This window comes from Microcaecilia unicolor, chromosome 3 (genome assembly GCF_901765095.1).
Source record: "Microcaecilia unicolor chromosome 3, aMicUni1.1, whole genome shotgun sequence".
In the NCBI taxonomy this organism is placed as follows: Eukaryota; Metazoa; Chordata; class Amphibia; order Gymnophiona; family Siphonopidae; genus Microcaecilia; species Microcaecilia unicolor.
The window spans coordinates 44,355,725-44,376,992 of record NC_044033.1 but is presented as its reverse complement, the minus strand read 5'-3'; the positions used below and the strand labels follow the sequence as shown (position 1 = coordinate 44,376,992).

The 21,268-nt window shown below is 48.4% G+C and overlaps 1 protein-coding gene across 1 annotated transcript in view; it reads right to left on the bottom strand.

Moving 5' to 3' along the window:
- EML6 (EMAP like 6) overlaps positions 1-21,268 on the bottom strand; it is a 744,128-nt gene that overhangs the window by 482,375 nt on the left and 240,485 nt on the right. The window contains 1 exon segment of the mRNA XM_030195849.1: positions 18,722-18,840. Coding sequence (XP_030051709.1) covers positions 18,722-18,840 — 119 coding nt within the window.

Genomic DNA, 21,268 nt, shown 5'->3' with positions numbered 1-21,268 from the left:
CACTAACTACCCTCCTCCACTGAGAATACTGGCCACGCAATCCTACTCTCTGCTTCCTATCTTTCAACCAGTTCTTAATCCATAATAATACCCTACCTCCGATTCCATGACTCTGCAATTTCTTCAGGAGTCTTTCGTGCGGCACTTTGTCAAACGCCTTCTGAAAATCCAGATATACAATATCAACCGGCTCCCCATTGTCCACATGTTTGCTTACCCCCTCAAAAAAATGCATTAGATTGGTGAGGCAAGACTTCCCTTCACTAAATCCGTGCTGACTTTGTCTCATCTGTCCATGTTTTTGTATATGCTCTGCAATTTTATTCTTAATAATAGCCTCCACCATCTTGCCCGGCACCGACGTCAGACTCACCGGTCTATAATTTCCCGGATATCCTCTGGAACCCTTCTTAAAAATCGGAGTAACATTTGCTACCCTCCAGTCTTCCGGTACTACACTCGATTTTAGGGACAGATTGCATATTTCTAACAGTAGCTCCGCAAGTTCATTTTTTAGTTCTATTAATACTCTGGGATGAATACCATCAGGTCCCGGTGATTTACTACTCTTCAGCTTGCTGAACTGACCCATTACATCCGTCTGCTCCTGCTAGCCAATCACCCAACCTGCATGCTTGTCAGCCCCTCAACTTGCCTGCTTGTCTGCCCATCAACAACCTGCCTGCCTCCCAGCCTGCACAAATACCTACCTGCCTCCCCGCCCATCATCCTGACTGACTGCTCACCCTGCCTACCCACCTCCTCTTCCAAATCATTGCCTGCTGTTCCAGTTTTAAGCCTCCAGACCGGCTTTCCTGCCCTACCTGTTGCTTAACACCTCAGTCACTACATAGGCACCTGTAACCTCAGTCACTACTTATGACCCCCATACACATTCTCTTCCTTGTCCTGTCCCTCCCTAATCTTTTCCCCCTCCCACCACTGTATACCCCACGAACTCACTGCCCATCCATGTCCTCTCCCGTCCTGCTCACTGCTGCAATACCCTACCCACCCCTGTCCACCACCACCTCACCATCCCTACTGTCCTCCTCCTCCTTCCTAGCTCTCAACCTTCAACACCTCCTTCCTGCCATTAACCCTTCCCCATTCCTCCTAAGCGCATCCCATCTTCGTCGCCCTACCTCCCCCACCCTCCTCCGCACTCTCTTGCTCCTTCTCCTGCTATCCGCGGGAGACATCAATCCCAACCCAGGTCCCCCTCACCTGTCCTCGTCTCATCCTTGCAAACATTTCCGCGATATCTCCAATCTCATCTCTATTCCCCTCCCCCCCCCTTCTCGTGCGCCCTGTGGAATGCACGCTCGGTCTGCAACAAACTTTCCTTCACCCATGATCTCTTCATCTCCCATTCCCTTCAACTGCTCGCCCTAACTGAAACCTGGCTCACCCCTGACAACTCTGCCTCAGTCACGGCCCTTTGCCACGAAGGTTATCTTTTCTCCCATTCTCCCCGCCCAATTGGCCGCGGTGGCGGCGTCGGGCTACTACTTTCGTCCTCCTGCAGTTTTCAACCTCTCCTCCTACCGCAGTCTCACTGCTTCTCATCCTTTGAAGTCCACTCCATCCGTCTATTCTACCCACTGCCACTCAGAGTTGCAGTCATTTAACGCCCCCCCCCTGAAAAGTCCCTCCCTTCCTTCCTTACCGACTTCGATGCCTGGCTCTCCATTTTTCTTGAGCCCTCATCCCCATCCCTCATTCTTGGTGACTTTAACATACACACTGATAACCCATCCGACTCATACGCTTCTCACTTCCTCACTCTAACCTCCTCCTTCAACCTCCAACTGAGCTCCACCACCCCTACTCACCAATCTGGCCACTGTCTTGACCTCGTCCTCTCTTCTACCTGCTCACCCTCTAATTTCTGCACCTCAGCTCTTCCTCTCTCTGACCACCACCTGATCACCTTCACATTTCATCACTCTCCCCCTCAGTCCCGCCCAACACTTACCACTACTTCCAGGAATCTCCAAGCTGTTGACCTGCCCACCCTATCCTCTAGTATCTCTGATCTCCTCTCTTCCATCATGTCCTCTGAGTTTGTAGACAAGGCTGTCTCCACATACAATGCCACTCTCTCCTCTGCTCTGGATGCCCTTGCACCGTCCATCTCCCGTCCCACAAGGCGTACTAATCCCCAACCCTGGCTGACCCCTTGCACCCGATAACTTTGCTCCTGCGCCCGGATCAGTTGAACGCCTCTGGAGGAAATCTCGCATCCATACTGATTTCATTCATTTCAAATTCATGCTATCCTGCTTCCAGTCCTCCCTATTCCTCGCCAAACAGGACTATTACACCCAATTGACTAATTCCCTCAGCTCTAACCCTCATTGTCTCTTCGCCACCCTTAACTCCCTCCTCAAAGTGCCCTCCGCTCCCACCCCCCCACCCCTCACTCTCTCCTCAATCACTGACTGACTACTTCCGCGACAAGGTGCAGAAGATCAACCTCGAATTCACCACCAAACCATCTCCTCCTCTTCACCCTATAACCCAATCCCTTAACCAACCAACCCAGGCCTCCTTCTCCTCTTTTCCGGATATCACCGAAGAGGAAACCGCCCATCTCCTCTCCTCCTCGAAATGCACCACCTGTTCCTCAGACCCCATCCCCACCAACTTACTTAACACAATCACTCCTACCGTCACCCCCCCCCCATCTGTCATATCCTCAACCTGTCTCTCTGCACTGCAACTGTCCCTGACACTTTCAAACATGCTGCTGTCACACCACTCCTCAAAAAACCATCACTTGACCCTACCTGTCCCTCCAACTACCGCCCCATTTCCCTCCTACCCTTCCTCTACAAGGTACTTGAACGCGTTGTTCACAGCCGCTGCCTTGATTTTCTCTCCTCTCATGCCATCCTTGATCCGCTTCAATCCGGTTTTCACCCCCTACACTCGACAGAAACGGCACTATCTAAAGTCTGCAATGACCTGTTCCTTGCCAAATCCAAAGGTCACTACTCCATCCTCATCCTCCTCGACCTATCCGCCGCTTTTGACACTGTCAATCACAACTTACTTCTCGCCACATTGTCCTCATTTGGGTTCCAGGGCTCTGTCCTCTCCTGATTCTCCTCTTATCTCTCCCACCGTACCTTCAGAGTACATTCTCATGGTTCTTCCTCCACCCCCATCCCACTCTCTGTTGGAGTTCCTCAGGGATCTGTCCTTGGACCCCTTCTTTTTTCAATTTACACCTCTTCCCTGGGCTCCCTTATTGCCTCTCATGGTTTCCAATATCATCTTTATGCTGATGATACCCAGCTTTACCTCTCCACACCAGACATCACTGCAGAAACCCAGACCAAATTATCGGCCTGCTTATCCGACATTGCTACCTGGATGTCCAACCGCTACTTGAAACTGAACATGGCCAAGACCGAGCTTATTGTCTTCCCTCCCAAACCCACTTCTCCTCTCCCTCCACTCTCCATCTCAGTTAACACCCTCATCGTTCCAGTCTCATCTACCCGCAACCTCGGAGTCATCTTCGACTCCTCCCTCTCCTTCTCTGTGCATATCCAGCAGATAGCAAAGACCTGTCGCTTCTTCCTCTATAACATTAACAAAATTTGCCCTTTCCTCTCTGAGCACACCACCCGAACTCTCATCACCTCTCGCCTTGACTACTGCAACCTACTCCTCACTGGCCTCCCACTTTGCCATCTATCCCCCCTTCAGTCCGTTCAGAACTCTGCTGCACGTCTTATCTTCCGCCTGGACCGATATACTCATATCACCCCTCTCCTCAAGTCACTTCACTGGCTTCCAATCAGGTACCGCATATTCTCCTATTAACCTACAAATGCACTCGATCTGCAGCCCCTCCCTACCTCTCTACCCTCATCTCCCCTTACGTTCCTACCCGTAACCTCCGCTCTCAAGACAAATCACTCCTCTCAGTACCCTTCTCCACCACCGCCAACTCCAGGCTCCGCCCTTTCTGCCTCGCCTCACCCCATGCCTGGAATAAACTCCCTGAGCCCATACGCCAGGCCCCCTCCCTGCCCATCTTCAAAGCCTTGCTCAAAGCCCACCTCTTCAATGTCGCCTTCGGCACCTAACCACCATACCTCTATTCAGGAAATCTTTCGCCCATTAGATTGTAAGCTCTTTTGAGCAGGGACTGTCCTTTGTTGTTAAACTGTACAGTGCTGCGTAACCCTAGTAGCACTCTAGAAATGTTAAGTAGCAGTAGTAGTAAGAGTAAACTCCTCTTTGAAGAGGATTTGGAGAAGCTACTGAAAAGCCTAAGTGAGACCAAGATGCCAAGACTACTGGAAGAATGGGTTTGGGTGGCCGCCTAAGGTGAGTCTTCAAGGGTATGCTTTAGGGATTTAAGAATTATAGGCTGGGCAGCCTGAGTACTACTCAGAGACTTGTTTTGTAGAAAGATGCAAAGGCAGTTGGTAGGGTATTATTATGGATTAAGAACTGGTTGAAAGATAGGAAGCAGAGAGTAGGATTGCGTGGCCAGTATTCTCAGTGGAGGAGGGTAGTTAGTGGGGTCCCGCAGGGGTCTGTGCTGGGTCCGTTGCTTTTTAATGTATTTATAAATGACCTAGAGATGGGAATAACTAGTGAGGTAATTAAATTCGCCGATGACACAAAATTATTCAGGGTCGTCAAGTCGCAGGAGGAATGTGAACGATTACAGGAGGACCTTGCGAGACTGGGAGAATGGGCGTGCAAGTGGCAGATGAAGTTCAATGTTGACAAGTGCAAAGTGATGCATGTGGGTAAGAGGAACCCGAATTATAGCTACGTCTTGCAAGGTTCCGCGTTAGGAGTTACGGATCAAGAAAGGGATCTGGGTGTCGTCGTTGATGATACGCTGAAACCTTCTGCTCAGTGTGCTGCTGCGGCTAGGAAAGCGAATAGAATGTTGGGTGTTATTAGGAAGGGTATGGAGTCCAGGTGTGCGGATGTTATAATGCCGTTGTATCGCTCCATGGTGCGACCGCACCTGGAGTATTGTGTTCAGTACTGGACTCCGTATCTCAAAAAGATATAGTAGAATTGGAAAAGGTACAGCGAAGGGCGACGAAAATGATAGTGGGGATGGGACGACTTTCCTATGAAGAGAGGCTGAGAAGGCTAGGGCTTTTCAGCTTGGAGAAGAGACGGCTGAGGGGAGATATGATAGAAGTGTATAAAATAATGAGTGGAATGGATCGGGTGGATGTGAAGCGACTGTTCACGCTATCCAAAAATACTAGGACTAGAGGGCATGAGTTGAAGCTACAGTGTGGTAAATTTAAAACGAATCGGAGAAAATTTTTCTTCACCCAACGTGTAATTAGACTCTGGAATTCGTTGCCGGAGAACGTGGTACGGGCGGTTAGCTTGACGGAGTTTAAAAAGGGGTTAGATAGATTCCTAAAGGACAAGTCCATAGACCGCTATTAAATGGACTTGGAAAAATTCCGCATTTTTAGGTATAACTTGTCTGGAATGTTTTTACGTTTGGGGAGCGTGCCAGGTGCCCTTGACCTGGATTGGCCACTGTCGGTGACAGGATGCTGGGCTAGATGGACCTTTGGTCTTTCCCAGTATGGCACTACTTATGTACTTATGTACTTATGAGATGTTGATACAGGGAGAGTAGGAGACCCTTGAGGACTTGGGGACCCACTCTCTGGTAGATCCCAGAGGGTAAGATTCCAGCATTTTTGCAAGTGGTGGGTCCAGATAATTTTTGATCAGTGAGTTCTCAAAGTTGTTCATAACAATTATGCCCTGGATTATGTTCGTCCTCTATCTGACATGTTCTTAAAATGGCTATGTTTTTCAAGCACCAAGAGATTGGCAATCCAGAGCACCTTAGAGTGATATGCCTGCAGGCGGTCATGCTGGTCCTGCAGGAAAATCAGTTGGTTCCATCCCAGATCCTGGAGTAACTGGGAGCATGATTTGATGAGCATCAAAGGAGTCTTTCTACTGGGAGATCTCATCAAGAAGATACAACAGCAAGTCAGTCTTGTACTGAAGTTTGAAGCTAATGGCTTGGAAGTACTTTCAGATATTGTTTATTTATTTACAAGCTTTATAACCTGCATTATCTCAATATTCAAAGTGGTTTACAAATAACACACACAATAATAAATGTAAGAAAAATACAATAAAAATAAATAAAACATTAAAATCTCATCACTGCTAACATCTCAATGCCACTAAAATTCCTGTTAAATAAGATGATACTTCTTGAATGTAAATTAGAATGCCTTAATCAGGAAAGGTCTCACTAAATAAATAAGTCTTCAACCTCTTTCAAAAATCCATCTGTGATTTAGGTCCCTCAAACCACGAGGAAGTGAATTCCATAGATCTGGTCCAAATACAGAAAAGATCCTAGTACATAAATCTACACAGTGAACCCTCTTCGAGGCCTGCCAGAAAACCACCTAGAAGAAGAGGATGCAGAAGGAGGCTACTGGGAAAGGGACTGGATAGTATCAGTGTGTTTTTAATGAGGTCAGCAACCACTTCCACCTTGTCCCCAAAAAGACTGTCTCCCCGGCAAGGTATGCCCGCTAGCCTCTCATTAACCACAGGTTCAAAGTCAGACGCACTCAGCAATGAGAGTATGCGCATCCCCACACCTAAAGTGGAGAGCCTGGATGCAATGTCAAAAGTATCGTATGCGCCCCTCGCCAAATATTTCTGACACTCCTTCTGCTTCTTGGTCAGCTAGACTAGCTCAGCAGCCTGTTCCTGTGGGAGAGTGACGCAAAGTCTAGTACACTGCAGACCAAAGACTGCAAGTAAATACTCGTGCAGAGCTGGTAGTCATGGATGTGGGAGACTAGCATCAAAACCTGATAAATTTTCCTCTCAAAGGAATCTAGAGTCCAAGTTTCTCTGCCTGGGGATGCTGAGGCATGAGACATGGAACGCCTAGCTCATTTGAGAGAGGATTCAACCACCAAGGAGTGGTGCGGCAACTGGTCCTTCTCAAACCCAGGGGCCTTCTGGACCCACTACATGGAATCCACCTTCTTTGGTGCAACCTGCACAGAAAGAGGGGTCTCCCTTCATCTGTGCGTCCCACAGAATCTTGTGCAGTGGAACTTTCAAAGCATCACTGGGTGGAGAATCAAACTCTAGGACCAGAAATAACTCAGCCCAAAATTCTTCCTTTGTTTCCAACTTAAAGGGAATGGCCTCTGCCATTTCCTTAAAACAACAGGTAAAAGAGAGGGGCTCAGGTGGAGACTTCCTCCTCTCATCAGATGGAGAGGGATCTGAGGGTATGCTATAAGACCCCACCTACGAGAGGTAGTCTAGCTCCTCCTCAGAATCTCATGACCGGTCCATGTCAGACTCGGCAAAAAAGCCTTGATGAGTCTGCTGCCTCAGCGGCTAGCGGTATGCCTCTCGAGGCATAGGGGTCGGAGACCAATCCACAGGGATGGCGTGGACCTTGAGGTCAGAGTGACCAAGCGCTATGGCTAATACAAGCACCCTCAATGTATGAGCACTGTGGAGCTGTAACAATCCTGCCAACTCCTCTCTCAGCATAGCCCAGAACCAGTCATCAAGGACAGGCATCAGTAAGACTGGAGCTGGTGCCAGTTTGGAGACAGCCTGCTAAATTGTCAGTGCCATACTGGAAGTGGGATCCTGGCTATATGGCTGCTATGGCAACTGCACCAGAATTACAGAGGAGGAGTAGTCTTCTTAGTGTCCTGACACTTCTCAGGTGCCAACAATGCTGATGATGCCGATGCCCCAGAGCTCCTGGTACCCTGTGTTGAAGGGGACCAATGTCGATGCTTTTTGACCTTCACCTGGCACTTGGCATTGGTGTCCCTTGGTTAAGGTGAGGATGTCATTGAATCCACTCGTGTCCTTGATGTCAGGTATGATGCAGATTGGTCCTGGGGCTTGCTACCAGTGCCCGATGTCGAGGGATATGGAGACCTCCTCAATGCCGGTCTGCCCCCAATGTCAAATGAAGTCCTGGCAGACATCAAGGTCAATGTACCAGACTTGGAAGATCCAAAATGTTTCCTCTGGTGGGCTATACATGCCTTCTGTGTACTTTTCTGCATTTGTAAGCAAAGAATACAGTTAGATGGGTCATGGTCAGGCCCCAAACACCCCATGCACCAACTGTGTGGATCAGTGCAGAATATCACCCAATTACATTGGGTGCATCTCTTGAAGCCACTGGGGATCTTCTGGGGAATATCAAAAAGCACCACGGCCGATATTTGTCCAAGATGGCGCCTGAGACAGAAGTGTGAGCAGACACCTCCTAAGCGCCATTGCCCTCCTGATGTGCCTGAACGTTTTGAAGCCCGAAATGGGTAAGAGAAAGGCGAAGCCCCCCGCGCTTACCTCCTCAAGCTGGACGGAACATTCCGGGAAGCGTCAGGGGACCTTGGACGCCGTGGTGGTGCGCGCACCGGGACTCGCTACGAGCGCTTTGGTGAATCCAACAGGGTTGTCGGAACATAGCATCAAGGGGGCATTTTTGAGTCCTCTCCCTCACGCGGCTCCTCCGAGGCCTGGAGGCGAGATGAGAACGCCAGTTGAACAACGCCATAGGGCGTCCGAGGAGGGTTTGTCCCTGGCGGATGTTGTAGGAGGCCCCGTCGCTACCTCTTCTCCAGCTGAAACATCAATCCAGCAAGAGCGCGGAATCGTGCCCCTGACTGAGAATAGGCAGGAGACGCCTCCAGTAGACCCCGGAGAAATAATTAGACCAGCCGTAGTGACTCTTGAAAATTTGTGGGATGCCATCCAGGGCTTAAACGCTACTCTGAAACAAATGGCGAAGTCCACTCAGGAGGAGATAGCGGAGATAAAATCCACTCAGGAAAATTACTCAAGCAAGCTCGGAGCACATGACACGAAATTGGAAGTTCTGGATACAGAGGTACAAACTTTAAAAAATCTTTCTTCATCGTTCTCCAAAGATAGACTTATTCAATTTAGGAAGATTGAGTATTTTGAAAACCAGCTTCGAAGAAATAATTTAAGAATACTGAACTTTCCTAAATCACCTTTAATTTCACCTTTAGAGATGTTTAAAAAAATACTTAAGTAGAGGAGTGTGGTAGCCGTGTTAGTCCACTCTTAAGGTTATCAATAGAAATCAAACAAAATAAAACATGGAAAAGAAAATAAGATGATACCTTTTTTATTGGACATAACTTCATACATTTCTTGATTAGCTTTCGAAGGTTGCCCTTCTTCCTCAGATCGGAAATAAGCAAATGTGCTATTGATATTAAAAAAAATACTTGAAAGAGATACTGCATATTCCTATGGAAAATCTCCCACCTATAACCAGGATACAGTATATCACTGGTATTAATGTTGGGAGGTCTTCCTCACAAGTTAACCTAACTGAATTTCTTCAAGATTCACTAGAATTAATTACTAAGAGAACAACCATACTAGTGACATTTGCCTTCGAGCTAGATCGAAATAATGTCTTCAAATTATATTTCCGCCACCTCAATGAAGATTTCTTAGGAGCAAAGGTTCAAATTTTTCCGGACTTATCCAGGAATACGCAGAAACGGAGGAAAGCTTTTTACAGCTTAGATCTAGACTCCTTACTATAGGTGGAACCTTTCTGCTTAAATATCCCTGTCGATGTGTGGTAGTTTTTAGCTCTCAGAATTATGTATTCTTTGAACCTGAGAAACTTCTAGAATTTATTTCCAGTAAAGAATAGTGTATTAATCTCTGAACAGAATGCTATGCACCAGCTGCGCTCTTAGACGAGTCTTTCTGTTTTCGCTTTACTTAATCTTAATTTTCTTTTTATTACTTTGATCTTGGACAAATTTATTGTGGTCTAAGGAACTTATGATATTTTTCAGTGAAATAATAATAGTATTGATGTTTTCTTTTATAATTGCTAAATTTATGTGTAAGCATGAATGTAAAATTGAAAATCTATAAATAATAAAAAAAAGCACCACAGCCAAATTAAAAGGTTCAACGGTGAGGACAAAAAGGGGCTTATCTCAAATTGAGCTTTGTGCTCTGGCCTAAAAGGGCCTCTGGAGCCACAAAAAATAAAACAAATAATAATAAAAGGGAAAGAATTAACTAAACTTTTATGAAGAAAAATAAGTAAACTAACCTAAAGAATCCCACACAGGAAGGCACAAAAAACACAATTAGTGCTAAAGAGAGATACAAAACGCAACCTCCTAGGTCCAGGGAAAAAAAGATGATTGAAGGTCCTGTGCTCACACATCAGACGGGAAAGCACTTGCTCATGCTTAGTGAGGCCATTGCCAAAAGCCTCTTAAAATTTGAGAGCACTGGGTAGCATCCCGTACCAGACTTCGTCAGATGATGTCACCCAGATGTAAGGATACCACTTGTTCTGCTTGCCCTTGGAGAAAGCGAATGCTACATACCTGTAGAAGGTATTCTCCGAGGACAGCAGGCTGATTGTTCTCACTGATGGGTGACGTCCACGGCAGCCCCTCCAATCGGAATCTTCACTAGCAAAGTCCTTTGCTAGCCCTCGCGCGCCCGCGCGCATGCGCGGCCGTCTTCCCGCCCGAAACCGGCTCGAGCCGGCCAGTCCAGTATGTAGCAAGACAAAACTCTGAAGGGAAGACACAACTCCAAAGGGGAGGCGGGCGGGTTTGTGAGAACAATCAGCCTGCTGTCCTCGGAGAATACCTTCTACAGGTATGTAGCATTCGCTTTCTCCGAGGACAAGCAGGCTGCTTGTTCTCACTGATGGGGTATCCCTAGCCCCCAGGCTCACTCAAAACAACAACCAAGGTCAATTGGGCCTCGCAACGGCGAGGACATAACTGAGATTGACCTAAAAAATTTACCAACTAACTGAGAGTGCAGCCTGGAACAGAACAAACAGGGCCCTCGGGGGGTGGAGTTGGATCCTAAAGCCCAAACAGGTTCTGAAGAACTGACTGCCCGAACCGACTGTCGCGTCGGGTATCCTGCTGCAGGCAGTAATGGGATGTGAATGTGTGGACAGAAGCCCACGTCGCAGCTTTGCAAATTTCTTCAATGGAGGCTGACTTCAAGTGGGCTACCGACGCAGCCATGGCTCTAACATTATGAGCCGTGACATGACCCTCAAGAGCCAGCCCCGCCTGGGCGTAAGTGAAGGAAATGCAATCTGCTAGCCAATTGGATATGGTGCGTTTCCCTACAGCCACTCCCCTCCTATTGGGGTCAAAAGAAACAAACAATTGGGCGGACTGTCTGTGGGGCTGTGTCCGCTCCAAGTAGAAGGCCAATGCTCTCTTGCAGTCCAAAGTGTGCAGCTGACGTTCAGCAGGGCAGGAATGAGGACGGGGAAAGAATGTTGGCAAGACAATTGACTGGTTCAGATGGAACTCCGACACGACCTTTGGCAGAAACTTAGGGTGAGTACGGAGGACTACTCTGTTGTGATGAAATTTGGTGTAAGGGGCCTGGGCTACCAGGGCCTGAAGCTCACTGACTCTACGAGCTGAAGTAACTGCCACCAAGAAAATGACCTTCCAGGTCAAGTACTTCAGATGGCAGGAATTCAGTGGCTCAAAAGGAGGTTTCATCAGCTGGGTGAGAACGACATTGAGATCCCATGACACTGTAGGAGGCTTGACAGGGGGCTTTGACAAAAGCAAACCTCTCATAAAGCGAACAACTAAAGGCTGTCCTGAGATCGGCTTACCTTCCACATGGTAATGGTATGCACTGATTGCACTAAGGTGAACTCTTACAGAGTTGGTCTTGAGACCAGACTCAGACAAGTGCAGAAGGTATTCAAGCAGGGTCTGTGTAGGACAAGAGCGAGGATCTAGGGCCTTGCTGTCACACCAGACGGCAAACCTCCTCCAATGAAAGAAGTAACTTCTCTTAGTGGAGTCTTTCCTGGAAGCAAGCAAGATGCGGGAGACACCCTCTGGCAGACCCAAAGAGGCAAAGTCTACGCCCTCAACATCCAGGCCGTGAGAGCCAGGGACCGGAGGTTGGGATGCAGAAGAGCCCCTTCGTCCTGCGTGATGAGGGTCGGAAAACACTCCAATCTCCACGGTTCTTCGGAGGATAACTCCAGAAGAAGAGGGAACCAGATCTGACGCGGCCAAAAAGGAGCAATCAGGATCATGGTGCCTCGGTCTTGCTTGAGTTTCAACAAAGTCTTCCCCACCAGAGGAATGGGAGGATAAGCATACAGCAGGCCCTCCCCCCAATCGAGGAGGAAGGCATCCGATGCCAGTCTGCCGGTGGCCTGAAGCCTGGAACAGAACTGAGGGACTTTGTGGTTTGTTCGAGATGCGAAGAGATCCACCAAGGGGGTGCCCACGCTTGGAAGATCTGGCGCACCACTCGGGAGTTGAGCGACCACTCGTGAGGTTGCATAATCCTGCTCAACCTGTCGGCCAGACTGTTGTTTACGCCTGCCAGATATGTGGCTTGGAGCACCATGCCGTTCAGGCGAGCCCAGGTCCACATGCTGACGGCTTCCTGACACAGGGGGCGAGATCCGGTGCCCCCCTGCTTGTTTACATAATACATGGCAACCTGGTTGTCTGTCTGAATTTGAATAATTTGGTGGGACAGCCGATCTCTGAAAGCCTTCAGAGCGTTCCAGATCGCTCGTAACTCCAGAGGATTGATCTGTAGATCGCGTTCCTGGAGGGACCAGCTTCCTTGAGTGTGGAGCCCATCGACATGAGCTCCCCATCCCAGGAGAGACGCATCCGTGGTCAGCACTTTTTGTGGCTGAGGAATTTGGAAGGGACGTCCCAGAGTCAAATTGGTCCAAATCGTCCACCAATACAGGGATTCGAGAAAACTCGTGGACAGGTGGATCACGTCCTCTAGACCCCCAGCGGCCTGATACCACTGGGAGGCTAGGGTCCATTGAGCAGATCTCATGTGAAGGCGGGCCATGGGAGTCACATGAACTGTGGAGGCCATGTGGCCCAGCAATCTCAACATCTGCCGAGCTCTGATCTGCTGGGACGCTCGCACCCGGGAGACGAGGGACAACAAGTTGTTGGCTCTCGTCTCTGGGAGATAGGCGCGAGCCGTCCGAGAATCCAGCAGAGCTCCTATGAATTCGAGGTTCTGCACTGGAAGAAGATGGGACTTTGGGTAATTTATCACAAACCCCAGTAGCTCCAGAAGGCGAATAGTCATCTGCATGGACTGCAGGGCTCCTGCCTCGGACGTGCTCTTTACCAGCCAATCGTCGAGATATGGGAACACGTGTACTCCCAGCCTGCGAAGTGCCGCTGCTACCACAGCTAGGCACTTTGTGAACACCCTGGGCGCAGAGGCGAGCCCAAAGGGTAGCACACAGTACTGGAAGTGGCGTGTGCCCAACTGAAATCGCAGATACTGTCTGTGAGCTGGCAGTATCGGGATATGTGTGTAGGCATCCTTCAAGTCCAGAGAGCATAGCCAATCGTTTTGCTGAATCATGGGGAGAAGGGTGCCCAGGGAAAGCATCCTGAACTTTTCTTTACGAGATATTTGTTCAGGGCCCTTAGGTCTAGGATGGGACGCATCCCCCCTGTTTTCTTTTCCACAAGGAAGTACCTGGAATAGAATCCCAGCCCTTCTTGCCCGGATGGCACGGGCTCGACCGCATTGGCGCTGAGAAGGGCGGAGAGTTCCTCTGCAAGTACCCTCTTGTGTTGGAAGCTGTAAGACTGAGCTCCCGGTGGACAATTTGGAGGTTTTGAGGTCAAATTGAGGGTGTACCCCTGCCGGACTATTTGCAGAACCCACTGATCGGAGGTTATGAGAGGCCACCTTTGGTGAAAAGCTTTCAACCTCCCTCCGACTGGCAGGTCGCCCGGCACGGACACTTGGATGTCGGCTATGCTCTGCTGGAGCCAGTCAAAAGCTCGCCCCTTGCATTTGCTGGGGAGCCGCGGGGCCTTGCTGAGTCGCACGCTGCTGACGAGAGCGAGCGCGCTGGGGCTTAGCCTGGGCCGCAGGGTGTCGGGAAGGAGGATTGTACCTACGCTTGCCAGAAGAGTAGGGAACAGTCTTCCTTCCCCCGAAAAATCATCTACCTGTAGAGGTAGAAGCTGAAGGCTGCCGGCGGGTGAATTTGTCGAATGCGGTGTCCCGCTGGTGGAGAGACTCTACCACCTGTTCGACTTTTTCGCCAAAAATGTTGTCCGCACGGCAAGGCGAGTCCGCAATCCGCTGCTGGATTCTATTCTCCAGGTCGGCGGCACGCAGCCATGAGAGCCTGCGCATCACCACACCTTGAGCAGCGGCCCTGGACGCAACATCAAAAGTGTCATAAACTCCTCTGGCCAGGAATTTTCTGCACGCCTTCAGCTGCCTGACCACCTCCTGAAAAGGCTTGGCTTGCTCAGGGGGAAGAGCATCAACCAAGCCCGCCAACTGCCGCACATTGTTCCGCATGTGTATGCTCGTGTAGAGCTGGTAAGACTGGATCTTGGACACGAGCATAGAGGAATGGTAGGCCTTCCTCCCAAAGGAGTCTAAGGTTCTAGCGTCCTTGCCCGGGGGCGCCGAAGCATGTTCCCTAGAACTCTTAGCCTTCTTTAGGGCCAAATCCACAACTCCAGAGTCGTGAGGCAACTGAGTGCGCATCAGCTCTGGGTCCCCATGGATCCGGTACTGGGACTCGATCTTCTTGGGAATGTGGGGATTAGTTAAGGGTTTCGTCCAGTTCGCAAGCAATGTCTTTTTTAGGACATGGTGCAAGGGAACGGTGGACACTTCCTTAGGTGGAGAAGGATAGTCCAGGAGCTCAAACATTTCAGCCCTGGGCTCGTCCTCCACAACCACCGGGAAGGGGATGGCCGTAGACATCTCCCGGACAAAGGAAGCAAAGACAGACTCTCGGGAGGAGAAAGCTGTCTTTCAGGAGAGGGAGTGGGATCAGAAGGAAGACCCTCAGACTCCTCGTCAGAGAAATATCTAGGATCTTCCTCTTCCTCCCACGAGGCCTCACCCTCGGTGTCAGACACAAGTTCACGAACCTGTGTCTGCAACCTCGCCCTGCTCGACTCAGTGGAGCCACGTCCACGATGGGGGCGTCGAGAGGTAGACTCCCTCGCCCGCATCGGCGAAGCTCCCTCCGCCGACGTAGTCGGGGAGCCTTCCTGGGAGGTGGCCGCTGCCGGCACCGCACGCGGTACCGACGTCGGGGACCTCAACCTGGGCGATGGGCCAGCCGGCGCCACGCTCGACGGTACCGGAGGCGCAAGCACCGCCGGTACCGGAGGGGTAGGGCGCAACAGCTCTCCCAGAATCTCTGGGAGAACGGCCCGGAGGCTCTCGTTTAGAGCGGCTGCAGAGAAAGGCTGTGAGGTCGATGCAGGCGTCGACGTCAGGACCTGTTCCGGGCGAGGAGGCTGTTCCGGGCTGTCCAGAGTGGAGCGCATCGACACCTCTTGGACAGAGGGTGAGCGGTCCTCTCGGTGCCGATGCCTGCTGGGTGCCGAATCCCTCGGCGACCCAGAGCTCTCTGTGCCGACGCGGGGAGGAGACCGGTGTCGATGCTTCTTCGACTTCTTCCGAAGCATGTCACCGGAGCTCCCCGGCACCGACGAGGAGGACGTAGAATCCATCCGTCGCTTCCTCGGGGCCGAGGCCGAAGAAGGTCGGTCTCGGGGGGGCTGTACCGCAGGAGCCCTCAGGGTGGGAGGAGACCCACCCGAAGGCTCACCGCCACCAGCAGGGGAATGGACAGCCCTCACCTGCACTCCTGACAATGCACCACCGTCCGACGACATCAGCAGACGAGGTCCCGGTACCACCGGCGTCGATGCAGCTATCCGATGTCTCGGCGCCGATGCAGAGGCCCGATGCCTCGATGCACTCGATGCAAGGGCGGCCGAGGAAGATGGTCTGGACGCTGACGACGTCGATGCACTCGAAGATCCCGGTGCCGATGCCGACGAAGAGCCCGAGAACAAAACGTTCCACTGGGCTAGTCTCGCTACCTGAGTCCGCCTTTGAAGCAGGGAACACAGACTACAGTTCTGAGGGCGGTGCTCGGCCCCCAGACACTGAAGACACGACGAGTGTCGATCAGTGAGCGAGATAACCCGGGCGCACTGGGTGCACTTCTTGAAGCCGCTGGAAGGCTTCGATGTCATGGGCGGAAAAATCACGCCGGCGAAATCAAAGTCCGAAATGACGGAAAAAGAGCACCAAAAACTTTAGAGGGAGAAAATCTCGACCGAGGCCGAAAAGAGGCCTACCCCGACGACGAAAGAAAACTTATCGGGGCCAAAAGCTGGAAATACGGGGAGGATTGAAACGGAACCCGGTGGAGGAGTTCCGGAGCACTTCCCGAGTAGAAGAAAAGCTTTTCCGAAGAAAAAACACGTTCAACAAAATGGACGCGCGAGGTCGACTCTCCGGGGCTCGACACGGCGAAAAATACGACCGTACCGAGTGCGGACAAAAGAAGACTGGCCGGCTCGAGCCGGTTTCGGGCGGGAAGACGGCCGCGCATGCGCGGTGCGCGCGGGCGCGCGAGGGCTAGCAAAGGACTTTGCTAGTGAAGATTCCGATTGGAGGGGCTGCCGTGGACGTCACCCATCAGTGAGAACAAGCAGCCTGCTTGTCCTCGGAGAATTAACAGTATAATGGGGTTCTCTAAACTTTTCATGCAGAGGGCCAAATACACATTTCAAATTGACAAGAAGGTCAGACTGATGGGGGATCCCCCTCTTTCAAGAATAGTGAGGGAGGGGGTAAATGCATTATTGGTGATTTGAAATGCTGAGAAAGGAAGAAGCAGGGTTCACAGAGGTATGGGAATGGTAGAGAGCACTGGTAATATTTGTAGATTTCTTGGAAACTGGCAACCTTGTCACACCCCCCAGAAACATTGCCTCTTTCTTTCTCTTCAACTGCCCTCTTCTCCCCTTATTCTCATTCATTTCTCACCCATTTATCCCACACCTGCCAAGTCTCTCACATTCAGCAGGAGACTCCTGCTTTTGGCAAGTCATTTGTTGCATTTCTTCTGAGAAAACAGACACTCCCTTTCAGGTAAGAAAGGGATCAAATATCTTTAGAAGCCAGCACTCATAGATGCAGATGTGAAATAAAAGAGCAGTACAGTCTTAAAGCCTCTGCACTCTCTTAGTGCCGGATGCTGAGTGTGGGCATGGGCTTTTAGATCCTGTGATGCCCTCTTATTTCACTTCAACAGCAGACCTGGGAGGCCAATGATTGTGGTTGCGGTGGTACGGAGTATAAAGCAAGTGAGGGCAATGTTGAACCAAGGGAGAGATGCTAGACATGAACGAACTAGAGAGTTGCATGGGTACCAAAATATCACCCATCCCCTCCCATCCCCAATGGAATCTAACTCATACCCACCCATACCAGCTAAGATCCATTCCATCCACAACCATCCCTAAAATTAATCTCCTCCATCCTCATTTGTACCAGCAGGAGTCAATGCTATTATTTACTTGTTCGCAGCCCTCTGTTTCCTCCTAACCTCAACAGTGATATTCACTATTCAACCAATGAGTGATCCAAGCCTCAGTCTGGTGTTCTGGCTGCTTCTCTGGGCACTCAAAGCCTCGTTCTGGCGCTCCAGCTGCCTCTCTCCACATGTTCCAAGCTTCATACTGGTGGCTCCAGTTGCTTCTCTCAGTGCACTTCAAGCCTCATTCTGGAGTCACCAGAGATTTTGACTACACACCTGTGGGAATCCCATGGCAACTTATTCCACACCCAATGGAAACCCGCAGGTTTCGTGGGATTCCTGCAATCCCCATTCACATGCAGCTCACTAGAACGGACGGAGGGAAAGGGAAGAGAGGGATAGACGCTGGATACAGATGGATGAAAAGGAAGAGAAAAGAGGGAAGATGGTAGACATGGGATGATGGAGAGGAAGGGAAATGGGGAGATGCTGGACATGACAAAGTGGAGTAGGGGTGGAGTGGGGCAGGGCAGGGAGTATGTGCTTAAACATTAAGGGAAGCCATTAAAGTCATGCTAAATTTTTAATGACTAACATACTAAAAAACTTTTTAAAGCAAATTTTATTGCATAGGTCTCAACAATTGATCATTCATTTACTCATAACACCTCACGATTCCTAAGGGCTCAGAAGTTAAATACTTGCCTATTCCTGGGGAAATGAATGGTGAAAAACCATATTTGATTGCATCTCTCTCTCCGACTCTTGTTGTCATATACACCTCCAATTTACTTAATCTTCGATTTTTATTTGAAATGTGAAGTGGACCCAGACACTTCAATTTATTGCCAAATTATAAATTTTGACTTTAAAACATCAAAGTTAGCAGCCCATATTGCTATCCCATGTTCAGGCTTCTGTTGAATAGAGTTTACCTACAGTGATGAACTTTAATAAATTCAGGGCCAGTTATTAAATAAAGAGAGGGGCACGACAAAAGTCAAGTTTATGTTTGCAAGTTCATTTCTTTTTTGAACAAATTAAGCTATAAAATTTCAGAGGCGCTAAATGGAGAAGGGTACCTTTCATACAGATGAGATTGGTCTGGGACATCAAAGCTTAAAAAGCTAGTGTATCTTAAAAATAGTAACTATGAAAAACTAAAATGTATTCCAATCAGTCATAAAAGTACAAAACTCACTGGCTTTAGAAAACAACTAGCAAAAAAAAAATTATTTTTACTATAAATGTGCTTACACGAAGAATGAAACAAATCATAAAGCTTTGTTTTTTTTTCGTTACCCATGAACAAACTGCAGTTTTAAACTTTCTTCTGGTGCCTTTTCTTTTTTAAGTGAGGGCACCAAATGATTTTTCTCTTTACTTTGTTGTTTCAGCTGAGGTAGATCTTCTTTGTAAACCTAAAAAAAATAACAGCCATATTTAAGAAGCACCTTACTTACAGGAGGTATTCCAACACATGATTGATGCCTTGGGAGATATGAACTTTTTATCTGTAAGTTGCCAGATAGAAACAGTATGTAGCAAATATCAGGTTGGATGAATAGGCTTGTGGTTAGTGTAGCAGGCTGAGTACAGAGAACTCAGGGCTCAAATCCCACTAAAACTCCTTGTGGCCTTGAGCAAGTCACTTAGAGATCAATTCTATATAAGGCACATCTGCCTTTAGAATCATCTTGATGTGCATAAATACAGAAAAGGTGCCACTTACATGCACACTTGCCCAAAGTGCTATTCTGTAAGCTCATACATAAGTGGAATAGCACACAATTGAAAAGGGGGTATATGTGTGGGAGGAAACTGGTTGGGATTGATAAGATATAATACAGCCAGAGACCCCCACTGGAATGGTGGAGGGCTGAAGGGGGCTGAACCTTAAAGCTCAGGCCATATAGAAACCCTGGTAAAGTCAACAATGTAATGGCTAGTATGACTAGGAGCTTGCTGGAAGAGTATGGCCTAGTTTTCTAGCCTGGGCTAAGGCCTAAATAATCTAAAGTGGAAAAGTTAGGTTAAGAAAAGCTGAAAACAAAATGGACGCCAGCTACAAAATGGATTCTCGTATGCCTGTACTTGGGTTAGAAAAAACTTGTTGTTCTAAAGGATAATGCCAGGTGCAAGTAAAATAGGGAAGTAGCAGCCGAAAAAGGAAAAGTAGCTGTCCAAGGGGGGAGGGAGTCTTTCCTGTGAGCATCTTTGTGGTCAAGCTAGTTTTAAGTAAACAACTTTAACATCAAGGCTAATGGGCCCCATTACTTAGAATGGGGCCAGGAGAGTATAAAAGACAGGGAGATTTTGGGCGTGTTAGAACATATCCTGATGTGTTAGACTGAGGTTCTGTCCGTCTGACCGATCACCCCATCTGCTTGTATACCTGATCCTGCTGTATTATTGTGGTAAGCTATAATAAAGCTGATTATTCTTGCAACCTGTTCCCTCACTCTTTCCTATACAATATTTAGAAACTTTGTTAAACTCTTGGGGTAAAAATGGTTAGTAAGATAATACCTAAGCACACATATACTGGTTGGGAGTCAGATGATAGCCTTCAGGGGAACCTCTCTGGTAGATGGCTAGTTTGCCAACCTACTAGAGGGGGTCTTCATGGGTCTTTCTAACCCAAATAAAAACAGGATGTAGGTGTGTCAGCCATCCACACACACATCTTATAAAGTCCAACAGAAGCGTGGGTTGATTGACTGATCCAGGCATGCCCACCTATGCCTGCCCTTGACTTGGCATAAGTAGGCATGCTTTCTTTTTGGTGTATAATGCAGGTTTGTGCTAGTATTCTGTAATCGAGCCAACAACGGCACCCTTATTTTTTCATAAAGTGAAGGGAGCTTTCAATTACTCATTATATACGCTCAACTTCTCTGTTAATTTATCTCTAATATATTTCCAGGTCTAAATAATCAGACAGTCATAAAAGGATCATCAGATCAACGTATCCACCTCTTAAATGGCTAATACATTTCTTTATGAGCCAAGCATTTTCATAGAGGGGAACCGTAATCCTCATTAATCCCAATCATATTTTTTATATTTTTAAACTTATTTAAGTGCAATTTTAATCTATCAACTGCCTTCATAAATGTTTTAGTTCATTCCATTCCGTGTATATCAAACTTGTTCAAAAGGTAATACTTAGCTTTTCAGCTTTCTCAGATATATTCCATAATGTGTGGTGGAGACTGTAAAATCACCGACACAGATCCATGTTTCGCAGTATTGCTGTTTCAAGGTAGTCTCCTACAATGTAGATAATAGATGTTAAATCATTTCTACCAGTACTATTATGACCCGATCAAAACAAGACCGTTACTAACCCATAATAGTTCAAGCAGTCAGCTTCTAAGATGGCCGCCAGTTTTTTGTATCCCAGCATTTATAGTCTAGAGTGACGTAATCAAACACCAATCAGAAAACTCGAGAAATTGAATGGTTAACACTGATTTAAATTTGGGGCTTGCTATCAAGGATCAGCTGTTCGGTCAGGAGTTTTCTGATTGGTGTTTGATTACGTCACTCTAGACTATAAATACTGGGATACAAAAAAACTGGCGGCCATCTTAGAAGCTGACTGCTTGAACTATTATGGGTTAGTAACGGTCTTGTTTTGATCAGGTCATAATAGTACTGTTAGAAATAATTTAACATGTATTATCTACATTGTAGGAGACTACCTTGAAACAGCAATACTGCGAAACATGGATCTGTGTCGGTGATTTTACAGTCTCCACCACACATTATGGAATATATCTGAGAAAGCTGAAAAGTTAAGTATTACCTTTTGAACACGTTTGATTTATACAGAATGGAATGAAC